Raw genomic sequence first — 22,578 nt, forward strand, 5'->3', positions numbered from 1 at the left:
GGGGTGAGATGATAAAAAAATCATCATACAACATTCATTCACATTAAATATTCAGCAGTCTTAACCAAGTCACGTGGAGAGTATAGGGATAGGCTACTGAGCATAGAAAGGGGATACTGTATGCGAAGTTGCTGTAAACTATTTAAAACGATCATATTATAATATCATAATAGTTCAATATATCTGACGATTAGTTATGTCTCTGCAGGACAGTGACGAGCCCCGTTCCGTCCTTCAAGCTCATGGTCACGTCACGTAGATTTGGGCGGAACCAGCGCTCCGTGGGGTCCATGACGACCCGTGTAGAGGAGGATAAGGGTACCGCCTAAAAACAGATGCTTTTATTGGACACACAGTGTTGCTAGGCACTGCGGGATGTCCGTAAGAGCGCATCAGCACTGGAACCGAAGCTAACTATGAAGGCTATAACATAACGAGGGAGGAATCTTTAGGGAGGTGTTGGTGCCGTATTATCCGAGAAGAGGAGAGCATTGCCGCAGTGAGCAAATAATCTCATCAGCGGGCTGTGGATTTCATGTCCCTTACAGACAGGCTGACATCTATAAGAACCAAGCGTACTCGGGTTTGAAGCTGCTATGTGCATGCTTGGTGAAAGTAGATGTCCGAGGGACCATTCGTTAAAACGATATTTCAAGGGACAGCTGCGCGCTTTATAGTTTTGAGACGGATTAAACAACGTGACAGCCTCTGTCAACTACCCAGCATGGTGAGTTAGATACTGATATTAGTTTCACATTGCAAAAAAATCTTTTAAAATTGTTTTACAGCTTTTAAAGTACATTTGTGGTATGACTTTCTTATGTAGGCTAAGGAAGCTTGCCTTGAAAACGAAGTTAATGTTATTAGTAACTATGTATTATTTGTTTTGCTCTGTTAACTAATTGCTTTGGCTAAATATTTAATTATAATTAATATTAGCTATATGTAAATGCGAAGTCTGGCAGTCGGTCTTCAAATGATGCCGAACTGCGTCAGACTGTATTGCAGGTATGGCAAACCATTTTAACATTTATTCATTTAAAACTAACTATGTTTCTAGCACTTATTTATTCATTCATTAATATTAAATGATCCAATAGAAACTAGTATATTTTCTGTTTTATTTCTAAATTCCAGTATATAGGTAATACTTAATTACTTTGTAGAACGTACTTATTTGCTGCCAGTCACTATTCCATAACTATTGTTATTGGTGACAAATTACCAGTATTCCAGTTGTTAATAGTAACATTTCAAATCGTACTTGTAGGAGTTTTAATATAAATATAAAGTAGGCATTCCTAATAGTCATCATGTATGATAAGTAAAAAGGCCATTTTTATCTGGTGAGATTAGAAATGTTACAACAATTGATTTTTTAAAATGTAAATATGTACTAGTATCTAATATATATATACACTAGTAAATATGGATTTGTATTATATGCATAGTGTTCTTGCATCTAGAAAAGGTATAAATACTATATGTAATGAGCAAGTGCTAAATAATTAGATACTAGTTACTTCTGGGATAAGTGCTGGTTTCTAATGAATACTTAGTTGTGAAATCGAAACAGATACTAGTAATTTTTGAATTACTTACTAATAAGGAAACAGCCAGGAACACACACAAAAAAAGATGTTAGTTTAAGGAATAAATGTTAAAACTACTTGCCATATTGCAGGTGCATTCATTCAAGGAGGACCATGCAAACGGCTGAATGTCACAGATGAGTGTCCAGCAATTCACTGGTCATGGAAAACCTGACTGGATCCAACTCTGAGCAGCAGCCTGTGGGCTTCACAGTTCCTTCTGTCCCCTCAAAAAAGACTGTAATTTATGAAAATGGTCATGAACATCCCACTCACGCAGCTGCAGCACACAGAGGGGCCAGCGATCCAACTGCATACCCTCTATCAGATTTCAAAAGTCTGGTCCGGCAGAGATTTATACGCAGAAGTTTGTGGTTCTCTGAGTCAGAGGATCAAGAATTTGAGGTTTTAGAGTGCGACACCACCAGCAGTCCCGTTAAAAGTGCACATATTGCGGTCCAGAGGAGCTTTAACGCAGATAGTCAGGTGGGACAGAGTGTAAATGAGAACTTCACCAAAGAGCCAGAGACAATTGAGGCTGAGGAGAAACATGATGCTGAACCATCTGAAACGTCCAAGAGTGTGGGGAAAGCTGGGAGTGACGAGAACGAGGAAGAGGCCGAAATGAAGGCCGTATCCACCTCGCCAGGTGGACGCTTTCTTAAGTTTGATATTGAACTTGGCAGAGGGTCCTTCAAAACAGTCTATAAGGGCCTGGACACTGAGACGTGGGTGGAGGTGGCCTGGTGTGAACTTCAGGTAAGGAAAATGCAGTTACAACATATTCTCAATTTTAAACACTGGAGTTTCAATTCTTGCAATGTTTCACATTTCAGTGACTGCACAGGACTCCTGTTGGCCTTGTTTCACTTTTTCTTTTTTTCATAAAGGTTTCGTTTGTTGTTGGTCTTCTCAAATTTGTTGATATATTTAATATCATTGTAGCAAAAAGAGTGTTAGATAACCAATAGATCTACTTAATTTGTTGGGCATAATGATTTGTCCAAGACCTAGATTTGTAGGATATCAATTATCTAGAATTAAAAACATCTGTGTAGTTTGTTATTAACAAAAAAAAAGTCTATAATTTTCTGATCGATCCCATTGCCATTCAAAACGCTTGCTCCTTGTACAAGTTTGCCGGGTCATCTGATATGGCCTCTTCCTTTTATCAGCACTATTGATTGTAAAATGGAGATTGGATCACCATGACCACTTTTAGATCAGATTTCCTATGTTTAATAGTGTTTCCGTGTTGTTGTCTAGAATCATTTGAGGTTCAGCTGGGTTCAACTGAGAATACCAAGTGTTACATTTTTTGTTATTACTTTCGGGAAACCAATTATGTTAGAAGTGATGCATTGTGATACCTCCTGCAAACAGCGTTGTGCTGCTTCTAGCTTGTGCTTAATATGTATCACAGTTAATATCTCTCAGAGCTCACTCAAAAATATTTGAAGTAGACATTTATAGGAGAAAGGCTGAAGGGTGTGGACACAAACAAACTCTGTAGAGAAGCAGTGCACATCCCTGGAGGATCAGTCCCCTCTGCATAGGGGTCATGTGATAAGGTCTGGTCATGTGCACGTACCTGCTGAAATGATGCAATAGTAAAATGTTATCAAGCAGTTTCTCTCTTATTTTCTCATATTACAACTCTTTTTAAATTAATGTTCAGGTCTAAACAGAAACAAGACAGTCAAGTTTTACAAGATCAAATCGTTTTAGAAACATACTGTAATATTTACATAGGCTAAACAATGACATTTGCCCTTTATTATATAACTCCACAACATATTTTTACTGTACACAATCAACAGAAACGTTCATTGAAAAATACCTCATAGACTACTACGATGATGCTTATTTTCATTTTGGGAAGAAAGGATAATTTCTGCATTCACTGTCCATGGAAGGATGACTAGGCAGTTATGATCTCTGGAGTTCTGATGTTATACATGAGGATGCTAAATGTCTTCTAGGAGGGAGGAGAGAGAGAAAGGAAGAGACAGGGGAACGGGTCAGATGAGGTGAAGATGGTTGTGCACTAAGGAACATGGCTTCCCTCACATCAAGCAGTAGCATTCTCAAGACAATATAAAAGATATTCCTAATGGACCATTTTATGTACAGCTGAACGCCCAACCTGACTTATCCCTCATTTGTCTGTCATTGATGCATCAGCAGCATATAGAATGAAAGAAAAAAAGGTGTTGTCTTCAGGTGTCTGTGATGGAGTCTTCATTTGAGACACATATCAGAAAATGATCTTAGAGCCACGCCCTGGTCATATGGAGAAGGGAAAAGCTCATTTCCTTTTGTGAGAGCTTCTGATTTAACACACCCCAGAAAATAATCAATCCCACAGTGTTTAATTTTAAACTAGTTTAAACTGTATTAGAAATGCAGTGAACGTTTGGGATATTATTTCAGCGTATTAAACTATGAAAATTGTTATCACAGCATTGCATGTAAACTGCTTCTGCTTTTTTCTCATTTGTAAGTTGATCTAATAGAAACCACCTAGGAATCTGGTAGCATGTTTGGTCTCAAGTGCTTGTAGACTGTAGAGTAAAGTGGATGGAAAATCAAGAATGGGGGAGGTTGAATGAACTATACGTCTGTGTGTATGTGTGTGTGTCTGAGTTCATGTGAGGTATTAGATGGCGCAGTGTGGGGGTGAGTCTCAAGAGGTTTTATGGGGTTGCACATCGCCTGATTGTGAGGGACAGAGATGTTACAGATACTCCCTGTCAGCGTTTAGTAAATTTAGCAGCAGGAAGAGGGCAGATGCAAAGGTATTGATTTGGTAAGCTTCTTGACCATAGCTACACACCAGCATGTGAACCACCAATGACTTTGTAACTGTAGCATTTTCAAGCCTAGCTCAACTGCTGTACACACTAGTTTTAGCCCAACTGCAAGTATCTCACTAACCCGCAGTGACATTTTGTACACTGAATAAAGAGACTTAAATTTCCTGTCGATTCATTTTATCAGACAGACCCCAATAGAAAATGTTAGGGTGAGTTTGTTTTAATTATATTTTCTGCACTGTACTGCATATCAAAGGGCTAGTACAATATGTTAATCACACATCCCTCTCTTTGAGGAGCATATATTTTGCCTTTCATGTTACCTCAATATGCTTCAATAACAGTAGTTTGGTTGTTTTTTATCTCTTGCCTGCCTTTGATCATCTTCTTGACTTTCTTAGTCCTATCATGCTCAAAGATATTGTCCCCACCCCCACGACCACACAAACACAAAAAACAGATATACTATCTATCCTTAGAAAGCTATTTCAGCGAATGTGCGCTTTAAATCAATAAAGATTGACCTAAATGTCTTTAGAATGCATGTCTTCCACTGGTCAAGAGTTATTTCATAGAACTGTATTTTCCCTGAAAGGAGGATAATTGAGTTTTCACAACAGTGTGGCAGTTTGGTAAATTCAGTTCAGTTCATCTCTCTTACATATCATGTTACGGTTCAAACTAGGCTGCTTATGTTGAAGTGTTTGGGATGTGGCTTTTAATGATGAGACCTTTTTTGTAATCAGGCTCTCAAAAAGTATATAACAATTTGGATATAGATTTATCGGCCAACATATCGGTTATCGGCTTTCAAAAATAAAGAATAATCGGTTATCGGTATCGGCCAAAATTTTCATATCGGTGCATCCCTATTAATTACCATATGTTTGTTTTTTTCCACCTGTCTATCTGTCTCTTTCACTTTTCTCCTGGCATGTGCTTGGAACCTCAAAAAACCAATGCTGATCCCTTGCCATCCCAGGATCGTAAGCTGTCCAAAGCAGAACGTCAGAGGTTTAAAGAGGAGGCAGAGATGCTAAAAGGTCTTCAGCATCCAAACATTGTGCGCTTCTATGACTTTTGGGAATCTCCTCTTAAGGGAAAGAAGTGCATTGTTTTAGTCACTGAACTGATGACGTCTGGGACACTGAAAACGTGAGTCAAATAAAATAAAAATGATGCTATCACACCTGGGGCAGTATCTTAATTGGTTTGAGTTGCTTGCTATGGGACACCAAGGAATGTAGATCTGCCGTATTACAACTTACATTGCACAAAGCCAATTTTATCTTGTGAAAATAATGACCTCTAACTCTGTTTCTGTTAATATGTAGGTATCTGAAGCGATTCAAGGTGATGAAACCAAAAGTTTTAAGAAGCTGGTGCAGACAGATCTTAAAAGGTCTTCACTTTCTCCATACGAGGACACCTCCCATCATCCATCGGGACCTGAAGTGTGACAACATCTTCATCACTGGTCCTACAGGCTCAGTCAAGATTGGAGATCTTGGCCTGGCCACTCTAAAGAGAACTTCCTTTGCCAAAAGTGTAATCGGTAATAGTCAGAAGAGTGACATGGTTTTGAGATTTATTAGATTAGGCTACATTGAATACAATATTTAAATAGCCTGTTTAGATAATGTAGACTGTAGCATGTATGTGGAATTTCAAAGATTACATTATCCATGTAGTTATTGTTTTTCCCCCCCGTTCTTCACATTTTAGGCACTCCAGAGTTTATGGCCCCTGAGATGTATGAGGAACACTATGATGAAGCTGTAGATGTGTATGCATTTGGGATGTGTATGCTAGAAATGGGCACATCTGAGTATCCATACTCAGAGTGTCAAAATGCAGCACAAATCTATCGCAAAGTTACTAGCGTAAGTTTGAGAAAAGTGCTTCTCACTGACTTCATATTTTTAGAATGGAATATTACTTGTGTGAAAAAGTATCAGACCTAACATAGTGGGTGTTATTCATGAAGCATGTTGCATAATGCATTCATTCATACATTTTCTCATTCAGCAGAGTGTATGTACAACAGATTTTACATATGATTGATATAGATAATAATTCTGCTCATTGATAGATCTGTGTCATGTTCTGTAATTGCAGTCAGGTACAAAGGAAAATGTTGCCTTTGAAACTATTTTTTTTTCTGCAAAATGTCCTTTCAATGTCCTTTCACAAGTGGTTTCAATGAAAATGTATGTATATGTGTTGGCTTCCTTTTTAATTCACTGCACAGGGTGTGAAGCCTGCCAGTTTCAGTAAGGTGACCGTGCCTGAAATAAAAGAAATCATTGGAGAGTGTATCTGCCATCGTTGGGAGGATAGGTGAGTCCATCAGCTGAATAGTCTCCTGTCACATAACCATAAAGGTCAAAAAGCCTATGCTCCTGTCAGATGTGATGCATCATATGATGAGACAACCTTTTCTTAGAAAGCTACAGCTTTATTTAACTATTATTTTACAGTGATTTGCTTTTGCTGTTCTTTGAACCCTGCTAATGACATCAGTTCAACCCTGTGTTAGTCTGATTGTGTACTGCATGCATGGATCATCAATCAGCCAAATAACTCATACCATTTGCTATAGCAACATCATAGCATTGTTCATAGTCCTTCAGATATCAGATTTACAGTATTTTTTAAAAACGTTTTCTGCACATCTTGTCTTATCCATTTGAGTGCATTACATATGGGTTGCTATGGCACCACCGATTTCTTCATGTCTTTATAAACCAAATTCCATCTTTCTCTTCTAAAAGGTACTCCATAAAGGACTTACTAAATCATGCATTCTTTGCGGAGGACACTGGAGTAAGAGTAGAGCTAGCTGAAGAGGATGACGGCAAGAAGTCGTCCATTGCTCTAAGGCTTTGGGTTGAAGACCAGAAGAAACTTAAAGGCAATTATAAAGACAGTGGTGCTATTGAGTTTACCTTCGACCTGGACACAGAAGTCCCAGAAACAGTTGCCCAAGAAATGGTAAACAAACATGATTTTTAGAAATGCACAATTTTTAGATATGTACATACAGTAGACATGTAGTAGATACTTATAGTTTGGAATACAACAAACTATAAACTATAACAAACTAATTTCAGAATGAATTCAAAAAGTAACAGTCACCATTTAAGAGTTGTTCAATGATCTTTTCTGGCAGGTGGATTCTGGCTTCTTTTTAGAGATTGATATGAAGATTGTGGGTAAGTCTATCCGTGACCGTGTGTCTCTAATAAAGTGGAGACGACAGCGGAACGCCTCAGGCCATAATGGAAAGACAGAAGAGAGAGGCACCAAGACTGAGACACAGAATATCCTTCAGGTGCCCTCCACAAGGCCACCAGTGGTTGGACCACCCAGTCTTCAATCCGAAACAGAGGAGCTACAGACTGAAGCAGTCAGCCTGGTCTGCAGTGCCCCAACCAGTGCAACTACAGCTACACGTGAGAGACATCTAGAGATAAATGTATAGATAAAACTGTGGTACTCAGTTCTTCAAAGATATCCACACAAAAGATGGAAAGACCAGTACAAACTTGTTTATTTTAATTACATTTTAAATTAGTCATTATATGAATTGGGTCGGAGATTAATAACAATATCCACAGAAGCAATAAGATGTTGCCAGTAAGATGTATTTCACTTGATTATATTGTTAATTATTCAGTTTAATTCTTTTGTATAACTTAATGCAGGTAAATGTTCCTTTGATTCCATAACTTTAATAAGCACTTTGTGTCGTTTGTCCCAACTAATGCAGTAGACAGCAGTGCTGGCTCAACAATGGTAACAAGCACTTCAGGCAACCAAGACAACACCTCTCAGCAATCCCTCTCTGAGTCCATTTCCACTGCACAAAGGGTCTTAAGCCCTCCAGCACAGCTTCTGGCTCAGTTGCCAGAAAGTGCCCAACAGCCATCTACTGCATACCTGCCTCTGGGGACTCAACAACTATCTGCTCTACAAATGCCCCAAGGTGTCCCACAACAACCCATAGGTCAGTTACTCCTTGGGACCCAGCAACAACCTAGTTCTCAGCAACCCCAGCGAGCCCAACAACAGCCTAGTGCTCCCCTACACCAGGCTCCACAAGCACAGGCCCATGGTTTGGTGCCACAAGCCCCACAGCAACAACCCACCATTCAGCTCCACCAGCAATATCAGCAGTCAACTCATCAGCTACATCAAGGGGCTTTTCAGCAATCTTCGATACACCTGCATCAGAGAGCCTACCAGCAATCACCCGTAAGTTTGTAACTATATTCACTTTATCATTGCAGTTGAGCTTTACTTTGTAGAAAAACTCCAAAACCACCATCTTTTTTCCCCATTCTTTTCTTCCCTTAGCACTATGGTTTTTTATGTTATAATGACTGCCTAAATTTAACAAAATGTGTCTTTTTCTCAAACTGTGGCTGAATGAGCAGCGACATGGCAGTGTTCCTGGTGACACCCAAAGACCTTTGCTATTCCCCGATAACTTGATGGGGACCAGGCGTAGCAGCACCTCATTCCTCGACACATTACAGAGGAGAACTGAACTACAGAATTAGTTAGAATGGCTGCATCATCAGGCTTATAGCTGTCACAAACCTGAAGCAAGTTCTAGGGAAGAAATGGATCAGTCATTGTCTACAAGTGCCTTCACAGGGTCTTCATCACTCACAAATGATGATCAGGCACCCAATAATGTTTCTGAAGACACCGGAGTCTCTGAATATAGTTCAGAACACATGAAAATGTATTCACAGGCCCAGCCAACGTCATTCAGTAGGAGGAACTCTGATGTCCACCCACATTACTGCTAGGCTTGAATGGCAATGTTGCTGGCTGTAAGGTCAGGGGGTCGAGGGTCTCTCGGTCATGCCTCTTCACCCTCTTCCTCCCCTATCCACCAAAACATGCCATCTTTTTCCTCATTAAAACCATCATTCCCACCTGATCTGGATCATCCAGACTCCAGCTCACCAATTTATACAACCACACAGTCTCCATATATGTCTACAATGCCTCCAAAGCGAGTTTCCGTTCCTAAGAATATACCAAGTTCAATACCAGTTGAAGTCACCCCACCTTCTCCTGTCCATAAAAGCCATCCTCCTGCACAGATTCCTGTGATAACTCTACCTAACAACATGTCATCACTAAGCCATACCACTGCATTTACCCCTGTCTATGTATCTATACCTTCACCAGTCCCCACATCTTCCAGACATATGTCCATATCTTCACCAGTTGATCTACCATCCCCACTCAGGTCATCCTCTCCAGTGTCCCCTATCTCCTTGATTGGGCCACATTCTCCTAGTTTGGGAGAAAGCTCAGATTTGTTTCACCTTCATCGCTGTCTACATCATATCATCAATCGGCGTACCAGTTTCCCTGTGCTGATTGACAGGGTGCAGCCTGGAGATGGCCACAGCGATGCTAGTGTTAACAGGTTCCTTGCACCTCAGGTCCAAAATGTAAGCTCTTTGTGTGTACCCCTATTACATCAGGAAATGGGGTCTTTTTCTGTGCAGGACAATGAAGCTGGATCAGGTCTTGTGGTAGGTGAAAATTAGAACGTACTAGCTATGATCCCAGCAAGGAAATCTAGAACAAGAGAATCACTTTTGGCTCACCCATACTTTCCAAGCTTCTTCTTCACCTTCTCTGGAAAATGTTGCTTCAATATGTGTTTAGGTATTACTCCCAAATGCCAATCTTTCCTAGTTGTATTCCTATGTAGCATTCAAGAGAAAATTTGTACTTTGTTTTTGGAACTGAACTGAATACACTTTCTCTAATCACTTCTGTTTTTAAAAGAATAAGAAATGGGACTGTTATGTCCTTTTGAAGGTCACAGACTCTTAAAAGACTGCTAGAGGATGGCACAGCAAGCTGACTGAACAATCAATGACTGCTACTGCAACACTACAAATTATCCCTGTCACCCTGTACGTGGTCTCTTTTAGAGCAACAACCCCTGTTTGTAGAGCAAATCACTACTCTGATGTTTGATATCACACATTTTTTTCTTCTGTTCCCTGTCAGTAGCCGCTAATTTACCTGTCACATCAAACCATGTGCTGCTAGACTTGCTCTTCTGCTAATATCTTGAAGAACTGCTATTGGCCGTGAAATGCTTAATTGCAAATAGATTTGTGTTTGTGCATGTGTTTTTAGCCTTCTGCACAATTGGTTCCATCTAAGACCGTCTCTGCTCCAGCTACTCCTGTACCACATGCTCATCCACACAGCATTCCTGCCTCTGTCCTCATAGCACAGCAAAACCAGACAACTGTACCACTAGCACAGGAGGTAAGGCTGCTATAGGTTTGGCCTCCCTTAAATGAGGATGGGTGCATTCCTGTGTGTTAGCAAAGTGATAGTTTAATAGTTTGATTTAGATTTTTGTTCTTCCTTGTGTTTGTATTTCTCTCAGTTTCATCTCTATTTCCATCCTGAAGCTTTCCTGCCTCAGGTAGACTCAATCTGTATAAACATCCTCACAGTCTTTTTTTAAATGTTCTGGAAAATTTTCAAGTTCTGTTTCAGTCATGCCATAAATTTATCAGATTATTGAAAGTCCGCTAAACAATGAATAGATTCAGTTTAATCACTGAGACAAAGATATGATAGCCAGCATAATCCGTGGGAACTGCTTAGTAAGTACGTCTTCTTGACATTAGTTTTATTTTTAATATCATTCTTTATTTCTCTCTTTGTCTTTCCCAGACATTATCAACATTTCAACCCCTAGTGCAGGCATCTTCAGATGCTCAGTCTATCCCACAGCATTTGCTACAGTCAGCTTCTACAATGCTCAGCAACGCTACCCTTCCTCCACGACCACAGCTAAATGTTCAGACACCCCTTCTCCAGCCTCTACAAATTTCCACACAGGTCAGTTCATGAAACCTTTAACTAGGCCTATGTGTGCAACACCTTTTCTCAGACACCAGAACAAGTCTTTAGCAAGGGTGAAATTTGTTCAACCTTAGATGGTAGACGTGGAGGAATTTTCTTAATTCTACATGCAAATATGTAGCTTTCTAGCTTACCTCAGGCTGTTTACATTTTTATCTTGCTCTTTATTCTTTAGTTTCCTTCGACATATCCTCTTTTGCCAGAAGGGGGCACATCTGCAGTGACAGAGCCAATACCTTTCTCCTCAGTCTCATACTCTTCTCCCTACCCCGCAAATGTTCCTCCTGTATCTTCACCCTACTACTCTCCACGCCCTATCACTGCTCCTCTTTCCATACAAGCAATGCAAAATGTACCCTGCATGCTAGGAGCAGGCACACCTGTGTCCACCCCTCTGAATGTTCCTACCCCTGTACCTCTCCTGGCTATGGCCCTGTCCCCACCCATGCTTCCTCCTGAGGAACATCTGCAGCAGATGTACTCCCCAGTTCCACCACCAGAAGGTGCCCTTTTGCAATCTCAACCCCAACCAACACAGCCCTCCCTTCCCCTTCCTAATCCAGCCTCCCTCCTTCAGCAAGACCCATCTATTCCTGAACCTTTTACAGAGGTAAATGATGTAGTTTCTTTCCTGCTTTGTGCAAGGATTGTTTTTCTTATGGCGAATGTGTATCATAATAATTTCTATGATCACACAAGTGTTAAAGAACAGCAATTACATTGAGAGGGACAGCAGAATGGCAACACATTAATCAGGATTGGTGCAGTAGTGCCTTGTCATAGCAATCGATGCAGGATAATCAATATTATTCCATTAGTCTTACAACTGAGGTCAAGGCTCTTGTTGCACAGTGAAACACAACAATGCTTTTTTCAACAGGAGTACCCTCGGCATGAGGAACTGCATATCCTGGCCCCAGCTCACACCATTATGTCGCAGATCCAGTCCCCCCCACAGGACAGGCAATCAGAGCCAAAGTTTACCACTGCCCAAGCCCTACCTGGGACTGTGGAGCCTACTCTGCAGCCTGCTGGCATACAGACAGGAAATGCTGTTCCTGAGAGTACTGGCATGCCCAGTACAACTCAGCAAATGGCCGACACTGCTTCAATGCCTATTCCTCCTGCACCAGAGCCCAGCACATTTCAACCCAGCACCGAGTTAACAGTAGGCATAAAGCCTCCTTTATCTGACTATAATATGTATTCTTAAAACAAAGTACCACATAGATAACTGAAATAATTATGTTTTCCTTACAGGCACCTGTATCTATTCCATTCCATAGTTATGTATGTGACAGGTAGGTAGAAAAAACTTATGGAAATTGCATATCTGATTGAATGCAAACATCATGTGATTTTTTATTTACAATGGGTGTATCTGACCTGCTTACAGTGGCAGATATCACACAATGCATTAAAACAATATAAATCATCTCGAATTGTCTCCTAGTAAGTTTTTTCTTTAGATTATTCTGTCTTGTTTGTTTAGTCTGTACCAAGATGCAGGATCTGGTAAAGAAATGAGTGACAGCTATGAGGGACCCACTGGTGGAGGAAAGGGTGATGGCAAACCCAGAAAGCACCACCGCAAATCTTCTCGTACGCGCTCACGCCAGGAAAAAATTAACAAGCCAAAGCTAAACATGCTAAATGTGAGGATAAAACGTCTTCCTTTTAAATATAACTGTTTTTTTGCAAGCACCTCCTAAAATGTCGTTGTACTTCCAGGTTAGTAATACAGGTGACAAGATGGTGGAATGCCAGCTGGAGACGCACAATCATAAAATGGTGACTTTCAAATTTGACCTAGATGGAGATGCACCTGAAGAAATAGCCACTTATATGGTAAGATGAAGGTTCTGCACTGACTTTCAGTTACAAAACAATACTGCGCTGCTTAAGATTTGAAATTAAAATGTAAACTTGTATAGTCCACCATCAGTTTAGTGATTTGTCTGAAGCATAAAGCTGTTTAATCCTATTGCCTTTTTATATACTGTTTGTTTTCTGTGCAGCTTTGTACATTTTTTTTCTCTCATTTGTGTATCAGGTGGAAAATGGTTTCATTCTACCAATAGAAAAGGAAATTTTTATAGATCAACTTAAAGACATTGTCGACAAGGCAGAGGACATTCTAAGCGAGGACATGGATGTAGAGAAGAAATCAGAACCTGGGACAAGTCATTTGCAAGGACAAACTCCTAGAGATCAAGGGGGGGAGGTAATACAGGGAGTCAGTTAAAGACTCCGACATCTTACATTTGTAATATGTGGGGAGAAAATTCACCAAATTCACTAAAATTACTAAACTGAACGATAATAACAGTCTCCTGTTACTCTCCAGGGGAAAAAAGGACCGCAACCTGGGGCCCCCCAGCCAGTTTATCAGCAAAATGGTACAACTTTTTTCCACCCGTAATTGACAAATTTAGCATTCATGCTCACCAAATGTTTGCTGAAGAATTAATGTATCCATATTTAAGCATTTAGTATGGCCTCTTGTCCTGTGCCCAGTTCTGCACACGGGTAAGCGGTGGTTCATCATCTGCCCTGTGGAAGAGGCTCCTACTGCCAGTCAAGATGTATCCTCAGATGGAGGTCCATCTACACAATCTCCATCCACAACAACAATAACTGAGGGGACAGCTCAGCCTGGTGAGAGTGCATCAGCCCAGCCACCAGAACCCAGCACAGGATCTGCCTCTGTATCAATGGGTAATGTCAGGCTATGACATTACTTAGTTGTATCACGATTGTATCGGCACAGCCTCTACTCATAACAAAAAGAGTAAAATTGATGTCTCTCTGTCTTTCTTAGAACATGTTTTTTTTTTACATTTTCTGTTTTGTTCATTTTCTTTCATTCCACAGATTCAGAAGCCTGTGCCACAGCACCTCCATCTGGAGGAAGTGATCCCTATGGGGTTTGGAGCCCCCTCTCTATGACCACTACTGATCCTCTTTCTTTGGCTGCTCTGTCCCAAGCTTCCCCTGGCCCACAAGTCACTGCAATGCCAGTGCAGCCTGCTTCCCATCCAGAGGAGGGGCCACATTTGGGCTCAGTCAGTGTGCAACAATCCCAGCCGTGCATGGATCCTCAAAGCTCTCTTTTTGTGGATGAGACCCAGAATGGCAGATTAGGCGCGGTTTCCCCCATGCACACTGCTCAACAGATGGCTGAAATTGCATGTGCTGTCTCCATGGTGGAGGATGTGCCCTGCTGTCCCTTGGTCATGCCGCTGTCCCTTGAAGTGAGCAGCGGGGATCAGAAGTCATCCTCTATGATGCCACAACCATCACAAGACACCACGTCTGCTCGCGAACAACTCCACTCCATTACATCTAGTCGAGTGGAACGTACCCAGCAGCCTGTGGTACTTCAGCAGCCTGTGTCAACTGTGAGTGGAACTAAGGCACCTTCCCTGCCTCAAAGCCCCGCTCCTTCACAGCACCACTTTGTCCCTAGTGAATCAGATGGAGAGGGGCGTACCAGAGGAGGGTTTGTAGACAGCACTATCAAGACTCTGGACGAGAAACTGAGGAATTTACTGTATCAAGAGTATGCTCCCATGTACCCATCTGGAAGTGCTGCTGAAACTCCAGGATCTGGCACAGACTATATCCAATCCCCACCTGGACCAGAGAGTGCAGTGGGAGGGTCAGGAAATAGCACACCTAGTCTTATGGGAGAGGGACGATTCAGAGCTGGAGAACAGTTAGTAAGTTTAAGCACTATCTGTCATTCTTATGTTTTTTTTAATAGATACATTTTATTGAGGTGTGAAGCATGGGTACCCAAGTACTTACATTTTTGTATGAACTCACCTATCACCAGTAGCTATTCCCTTGTTTTCAGCGTGTCTTAAAAACCATTTTGAATTTGAAGATATTTCAAATTTAGATAGGATTGTGTTTGATGAATCACCACCTAAAAACATTTGCTTTTTGTCTTTTAGCCACAGATTCCAGAGCGTGTAGACAGTTTAAGTGCTCTAAGCGACTCTGCGGTTGCAGGTAAGACAATATTTCATTTTTATCTTATTTTTTCTCCTGAAACATTTATCATTTACAAACAATAATAAAATTAAAGCCATCTTTCTCCACAGTTACTGTGTCAAGGAGGCCTGTGATGCCACACTCTACCTCTTGTTCTGGATCTAGAAGTCGATATAAGGTACACATCATGTACAGAGCATGCTCATAATTTCTGCAGGAAAATACAGGTTAATAGATTGTTAATTCCTCGTTTAATAATCTGGGAGCCCACTTTGTGTTGGTACCAAATATTTCATTTTGTATGATAAGGTAATGGTTGTTTGTTAATGTAATATGTGAAATAATTCTCGTCAAATCAGTGTTTTGTCTTTTTATTTTGTTTGATTTTAATTCTCTGGATTAGATGGTGCCTTGCTCCACTGATATCATGTCAGGTCAAGGCCGAAAGCAGCGTAGCCTGAGCAGCACAGCATCTCCAGCACACCCTGGTAGTTTTTTGGGAGAATGTGCCATGTATGAAGAGCCATCTGTTTCAACTACTACTGTTGGCAGGTTCTCAGTGGTCAGCACAGAAGACGAGGTCACACGCAGGAAGCACAGCAGCAGATATTCTGCCCCACCTGACTTTTATCTGGACGCCCCACCTCCTCTGACCAAACGTGGCTCGCTGCCGAGGGCACAGACCTCAGTCTCAGAAGATGTCACCGTTCAGACCCGTTTCATGTCTTCTGACTCTGGGGCTGAGAGCAGCCCTGCCAAAATGGCACCCACAACCCCATCCCGTCATGGTAGGTCTGAAAGGAGAGGAAGTGACCTCGTGAAAAGAGCGGTGGCTTTTCTGAGGCGCACCGGTCGCAGTAGTAGCGTGCAAAGCTCTGATTCACCAAGCAGAAAGGGAGGGGTGTACGGATCCTGTGTCAGCAGTGACAATGACTCAGAGATGGAGGACTCAGATATAAAGAATGAGCTTCAAAGACTAAGAGAAAAGTGAGTTTTCTGATGGAGAGATGAAAAATAAAATCAATGAAAAATAATCAGAGCAATAAATACAATTCTTAGGTACTCACCATTGCTTGCTTCATCTTTATACAGACATATGAAGGAAATAACTGAATTGGAGGCCCACCACCGAGAAGAGATTGAGTTTCTCTATATCAGATTAGGGAAACCACCTCCTCCAGGTCTTTATATTCCACCCACAGTGCTCCCTGCTGGACGCAAGCGCAGGACCAGCAAACACAAACTAAAACCTGCCAAACTGCTCAGTCCTCTAGTACAACAGCTGAGAAATGTTGCCTCCAAAACTAATGACAGCAGCAAACCTAATGATTTAACAAAATCAGGTTAGTTGAAAAGTTAAAAGATCACATTAATATATAAGGTATCTAAAAAAGTATCTTAGCATTTGGAATCTATCCAAAAGCATTTTGACATGTAATTTTCTTCTTTCAGCTGAGGCTGCCCCAAGCTTGAATGGGTCTCCTGCTAGGACTCTACCTTGTTCCGTTTCTGTTCCGGTTCAGACTCAACAGCCCTGCTCTCTCCAAGGATCTCTCTCCTCCGACAATATCTACTCTGGTCTCCAGGGAGAAGGACCTGTGCCACGCAGCCAGCCTGGCCAAGGTGACTTAAATTCTGATTTCTCAGCATGCACTTTAAGAGAAAAATCCTTCTGTCAGTAAAATAAATAATCTGGCTTTGTAGCAGTAAAATTTTAGTAAAGTAGTACAATTTTCTATGAAAACCTTTTTCTGTAAGTCTTTTATATATAATTCCCAAATTTAAGTCCCAAATGTAGGGATTTTAAATAAATTCAGTGCGGGTTTTACATGGAGGCTTTGACATTAATAAGTTGAATTACAACCAGATTCATGTTTATGAATGCATTAAAAATAATGTAATTTTTCTGTGTATACCCTTCGATACTGGTTGCTTGAGCTAGTGGATCTCACTCTTTCTCTCACCTCTGTAATTCTGTCCACAGGCTGGCCTCCTTCTCCCCAGGCGTCTGCGCGGGTCACCTATAAATCCAGTAGTAAACCACGCGCTAGATTCCTCAGTGGGCCTGTTTCTCTGTCCATCTGTTTGTAACTCTCTCCTTTCCACCATTCTCCATGTCATATGTTGGAGCCCCTGCTATCTTTCTCCCACTCTCTTCTTCACTTTAATCAATTATTTATCTTTCCGCTTATCAGTATTCATGCTTGATCTTTGATCATCCTGTGTTTTTTATTCTTTCTATCCTCTGTTTATCCCTACAAAATTCAGCGTTTTATTCAGTTGTCTGTTTTTGATGGCAATGCTGTTATGCTTCTATATACTTTCACTAGTTGAGCTTCACAGCATTAATCTCACTTTAATCATCCTCACATTAATTTCACTTTTGCAAGCCTAAAACCAACACTATGACTTTAAACATTGTTCATAACCTTAATTATTTTCTATTTTCAGTGTTTTAACATATTGACTTATAAATACCTCTAATGCAGGTTTGATTGCAGTTGTAACTTTTAAAAGTTAAATAACATGTTCCACCTCTTTATGTGACTCTTTGTGCAGTGATTTTCAACAGAAAACTAATTTGAACGTTTCTTTTTGTAGGGTCAACACTTAAACGCCTGTGTCTTGGTAAAGAACGTGGAAGCAGTAACTATTGTCTTTTCTTAATTTCAAAACTTTACACTTTAAACATACAATTTCCTAAGCTGAAACCTTAACACAGTTGCTCCAGCTGTTAGCTGTGATGTTAAAAACATTTAACTTTGTGGACATAATACTGTAACCACCATAATAGCATTAAGCCTAAAGCATATTCAATAAGCATCAAAGACACTGTGGATTGTATTTCATGATTTGTGATGTTCAAACAAATCGACTTGTTTCATAGGATCTGGAACACCATCAGCTGCCTCCAATCAGTCCCCAATGCCTCCTGGATCCACTCCACCTCCTCACCAGCCAACTGTTCTCGCCCAAGCACAGACTAACAACAGCAACAACAAGACAGATGCTTTCACACAGCAGCTTCATAGACTGGTGGATAATGGTGCAGAAGGGGTGAGGGCTCCTTCACGCTCACGCTCCCTCAGTCTAAGACCCCAGCAACTAACCAGATCCAGGATCTGGAGTGCTACAGAGGTGATGTTATTAAAAATACCACTATTCCATTAAATTGTGATGATGATTTTATGTCTCCTTTAAACTCATGTTAAAAGTTTGGTTCTAAACAACATAGGGATTCTCTGATGCTAATGTCTTTTTTTAGGCTCCAGGTTCAATAGAAAGTCTGAATGCTTCCCAGCTGCCTCTTTCATGGCCACAGATTGATTTCCATGCCTCTGTAATGGCGACTGACACTTCACAAGTACTCCAGCGCAGTTTTATGGTGCCTGGTAACCCTTACAGAAAGATGCTGACTGCCCCACACTTAGACATGGACCACTGGCTGGCAATGACTGCCACTCATAACCAAGAAGTCTTTGCTTTCTCTGCTGTGCACTCGCCCTCATGGACAGCGCCTTCTTCCCCCAGTGAGGTTCCAAGTTCTAGAAATAGGACCATGTAGCTTTACCATCACTGTACTTATACTTCTTACACTGTCGCCAAAAATACTTTAGTTTCTTTAGAGTGCTGGTTAGGCCTATCAGTGTGCAATTCTATCTGTTGCAGTTGCTAGCATGTAGTTGCTTACAATGTAGTAATCCCACATGAACATGTAAATATACAGGCCAACAATGTTCTAGGCATATCATGTAGGCAGTTTACATTCAGTATTATTGTACATATTCATATAGCCTATGTAGAATAACTGAATTTTAGCATAGGCATATGTACAGAATGTATATTTTTCATCAAAATCTATTTAGCTTGCTTGTGTTTGTGCAGAATCAACTTCCTTTACACCTTGACCTGTACACATATGTAAATGCTATAAGGTACAGTAATATGCCCTTAAATTTGTGTAGATGCGTATAGACACTGTTTATACTTCTGTAAATATTAGCTCGGTCTGCATATGTGCATAAACTGGACAAGGTGAATGAAAGACTGAGGTTTAGGTCAATCAGTGTTTTGGGGTGAATAGTATCACATCACAGTTGGATGAAAACACTGGAGCTTGGAGCAGTGATCACGATCATGACATCATTGTGAATTTTTCACAGCGTCCTGCAGAGATCACTAATCACTAGTCCAAAACATTATCACATGCTAGAAAAGTAACAACCACGAATTGCATTGAGAAATGAGAGAACTTTAACAGACTGAACATTTCAGGTGAACAAGCCTGCAAGAGTGCCTTGAACAGCAACTTAGGACTGTGCTATGTACATTACCAGCCAATGTACAGAGGGTAATGGTGACTGCTATTAATTTTCTGTTACCAAGCATAATACTAAATTCATGTTTTCCCCACCGGCAGTTTATGATGTCCTTTATGGATGTTTATAAAATGCATTTCAACATTACCTACTGATGGTATAACTCAGTTACGAGTTTGTTTGCATTCATTTAGTCATTTTCTACGTCATCTAATAAAGTAAAAAAAAATCACATCGATCTATAGAGCAAGATTTGTTTTCAAAAGTGTAACAACCGTCAAGTTGTTTTTCTGAATCTAAAAAACAAAAATTGACCTCTGCTGGTGCAGTCATGTTTGCAGTTACAGCACAGTCTCATAGCACAATGCCATCATTTAGATCTCAGTGCTACTGTTTTTCATTAATAATGGTAATACTGGAATTTCCTTGTGGAGCGCCAGTGATTTCATACAGTGTTGACACAGACTGATTCTTTGCTGCCATCATTTAGATCTCAGTGCTACTGTTTTTCATTAATAATGGTAATAATGGTAATACTGGAATTTCCTTGTGGAGCGCCAGTGATTTCATACAGTGTTGACACAGACTGATTCTTTGCAAAATACAGTATGTCTACCCTAAACTAACTATTAACACCTAAATTTGAGTTTCGAAATATAGTAATTAGTAGTAGGCAAACATCTGTAGATGTTCTCTAACTCATAGTTCTGGCAAGTTATATGTCATTATAAAATCTATATTTAAACATTCAAATGTGGAATGCAACTTGATGAAGTAGACAAAATTTGTTCATGTTAACTTTTAATATATATTTGGTGGTAGACCTAAGTGAGATTAGATCTAACCTTGCGCTAAGCAGAGGTGTAGACAGGTCATTGTTTTTTGTCGTGATAAACGGTGCTATAATATATGAGAATATTTACAACTCTTATGATACAGCAAATCGTTTTTCAATTTGTTATCTATTATTTTTGTATTTCACGAATGCAACAATTAACTAAAGATGAATCCGACATATTGAAATACAATGAAATGGGCCACTGATATTTGTGTCACGAAACATTATGATGGCATTTGATTTAGTTTTCTTTTTCTTAAACTGCATTAAGTAAATTGCACTATGACAGTGCTTGCATTATGACATTGCTAAGCTTGTTTACTTTCTGTACAGCTATATAGACCGAAATATGAGATGGCCTATCTCAAATCTGAGCCATTTTACTTGACTTTTATCTTCAAAAAAGTTAATTACACTATGTTACAATCTTCAAAAGAAATGCATTTTGTTACACATTTTCAGAAATGTCTGCCTTGTACAAACAAATAAATAATAGCCAATGTGACACTGATGTTACAATTCATATCATGATAAAAAGTATTGCAGAATTTTTCCATACCACTATTTCGAAAGATTAAAGGTACATTCAGCACTTGCAGTGACTGGTCATTTTTTTGTGGTTGTGCAAATGCTATGGTAGCTCATAAGGTACTATGTGTGATATGTGACATTTTTAAATTAAATTGTAAAAATAATAACAATTATAAAAATAAATTGTTACTTTTGAAACAACTTAAAGTTTCTTTAGAGTGCAACAACAGCACATTTACCTTACTTTACATTTGATATATTTTTCATAAGTAGTTTTAACTTTTATGTATGTTTTCCACGTTAGGAATTTTTCAGTAATTTAAAGTGATGGGACTAATGGAGTTTACTGTGCAGAGTGAACATGCCTGAACATTCAACAACGAAATTTCATAATCGATTATTAATAATAATTAATTTTTAAACTCTTGCAACCCAATACCAAGCTGTAGTCAATACTGGTGGAGTGGGGGTTTTTCCCCAATAAAAGCAGTCAAATGAATGTGATCACGACTGGTTGCGTACTGACTCTTCGCTGGACGCTCATCCAGCCAGCCGCTGCTGCCTCTCATTCCAAGGAAATCATTCTAATTTGTATGGATACTGCCACTAGTTGTGACGATTTTACGATTTATGTTATGTAATAACATTTGTTATGCAATAATGTAAAGCATAAAAATGCCTGTTAAAACGTGAATTATCCCAATAACAAGAATCTTTCTCATAAAGTAATTTCAGCAACAAGAGGTCAAACTGCAATGCTTTTTAATAATTCTATAAAAGGCAAGGCAAGGCAAGTTTATTTGTATAGCACATTTCATACACAATGGTAATTCAAAGTGCTTTACATAAAATAAAATAAAAACAATAATCACAACCACGAATGCATTAATAATAATAAAAAAATGAATTAAATTGTAGTGAGAGTCATATGGAACGCGTTAAACTCGCAGCTCAATAGCAGCTGGCTAGACTGAAGAGTAGGCAACCCACCAGTCGGGATCACGATCATTTGACCACTTAAATCAGGATAAAACCCCCTAAACCATATATGATCTTAAAGAATAGATTAATGAGAATATATTTATAATAATAATAATAGTAATGCATTTCCTTGCAGCTAGAGTGGTAGAGAACGCGTCAAAATTAGAGCTCAATTGCCACTGGCTGGACTGAGCGGCCAGAACAGCGTCAGACCCACCAGTCGGTGTTACGGCCATTTGTCTCCTTTATTCAGGATAAACCTCCCTTATACGCCTATGATATTAAAGAGTACATTCATAAGAATACATTAATAATAATAAAACAATTCATTTCATTGCAGTAAGAGTCGTTAAACTGGCAGCTGGCTGGACGGAAGCGGCAGTAACCCACCAACCGGGATCACGGCCATTAGACTACTAATTAAACCTCCTTAAACCTATATTATATTAAAAATACGTTCAAAAGAACATATTCACAATAATAAAATTATGCATTTCCTTGCAGCAGGAGTGGTGGGGAACGCATAGGCATACTCATAGCTTAAAAAGTCTGACTGGAGGAAACTGTTATAAGAGGAC

At 39.9% G+C, this 22,578-nt stretch overlaps 1 protein-coding gene across 1 annotated transcript; it reads left to right on the forward strand.

Moving 5' to 3' along the window:
- The first annotated feature begins 287 nt into the window (after positions 1 to 287).
- On the forward strand, positions 288 to 20,111 carry wnk2 (WNK lysine deficient protein kinase 2). The gene is made up of 30 exons (XM_016268188.1): positions 288 to 727; positions 1,785 to 2,351; positions 5,391 to 5,563; positions 5,743 to 5,963; positions 6,134 to 6,291; positions 6,660 to 6,748; positions 7,183 to 7,402; positions 7,581 to 7,863; positions 8,181 to 8,665; positions 10,589 to 10,723; positions 10,848 to 10,886; positions 11,141 to 11,308; positions 11,508 to 11,942; positions 12,213 to 12,500; positions 12,593 to 12,633; positions 12,825 to 12,987; positions 13,064 to 13,180; positions 13,386 to 13,556; positions 13,680 to 13,731; positions 13,850 to 14,050; positions 14,207 to 15,054; positions 15,292 to 15,349; positions 15,442 to 15,509; positions 15,735 to 16,318; positions 16,424 to 16,674; positions 16,784 to 16,954; positions 17,316 to 17,414; positions 17,933 to 17,977; positions 18,219 to 18,469; positions 18,597 to 20,111. Exons 1-30 carry the CDS (start codon positions 620 to 622, stop codon positions 18,894 to 18,896), a joined length of 6,789 nt encoding a protein of 2,262 aa, XP_016123674.1. The 5' UTR covers positions 288 to 619; the 3' UTR covers positions 18,897 to 20,111.
- Positions 20,112 to 22,578: the final 2,467 nt, after the last annotated feature.

The sequence above is a fragment of the Sinocyclocheilus grahami genome, unplaced genomic scaffold (genome assembly GCF_001515645.1).
Source record: "Sinocyclocheilus grahami isolate Dianchi unplaced genomic scaffold, SAMN03320097.WGS_v1.1 scaffold44.1, whole genome shotgun sequence".
Lineage (NCBI taxonomy): Eukaryota > Metazoa > Chordata > Actinopteri > Cypriniformes > Cyprinidae > Sinocyclocheilus > Sinocyclocheilus grahami.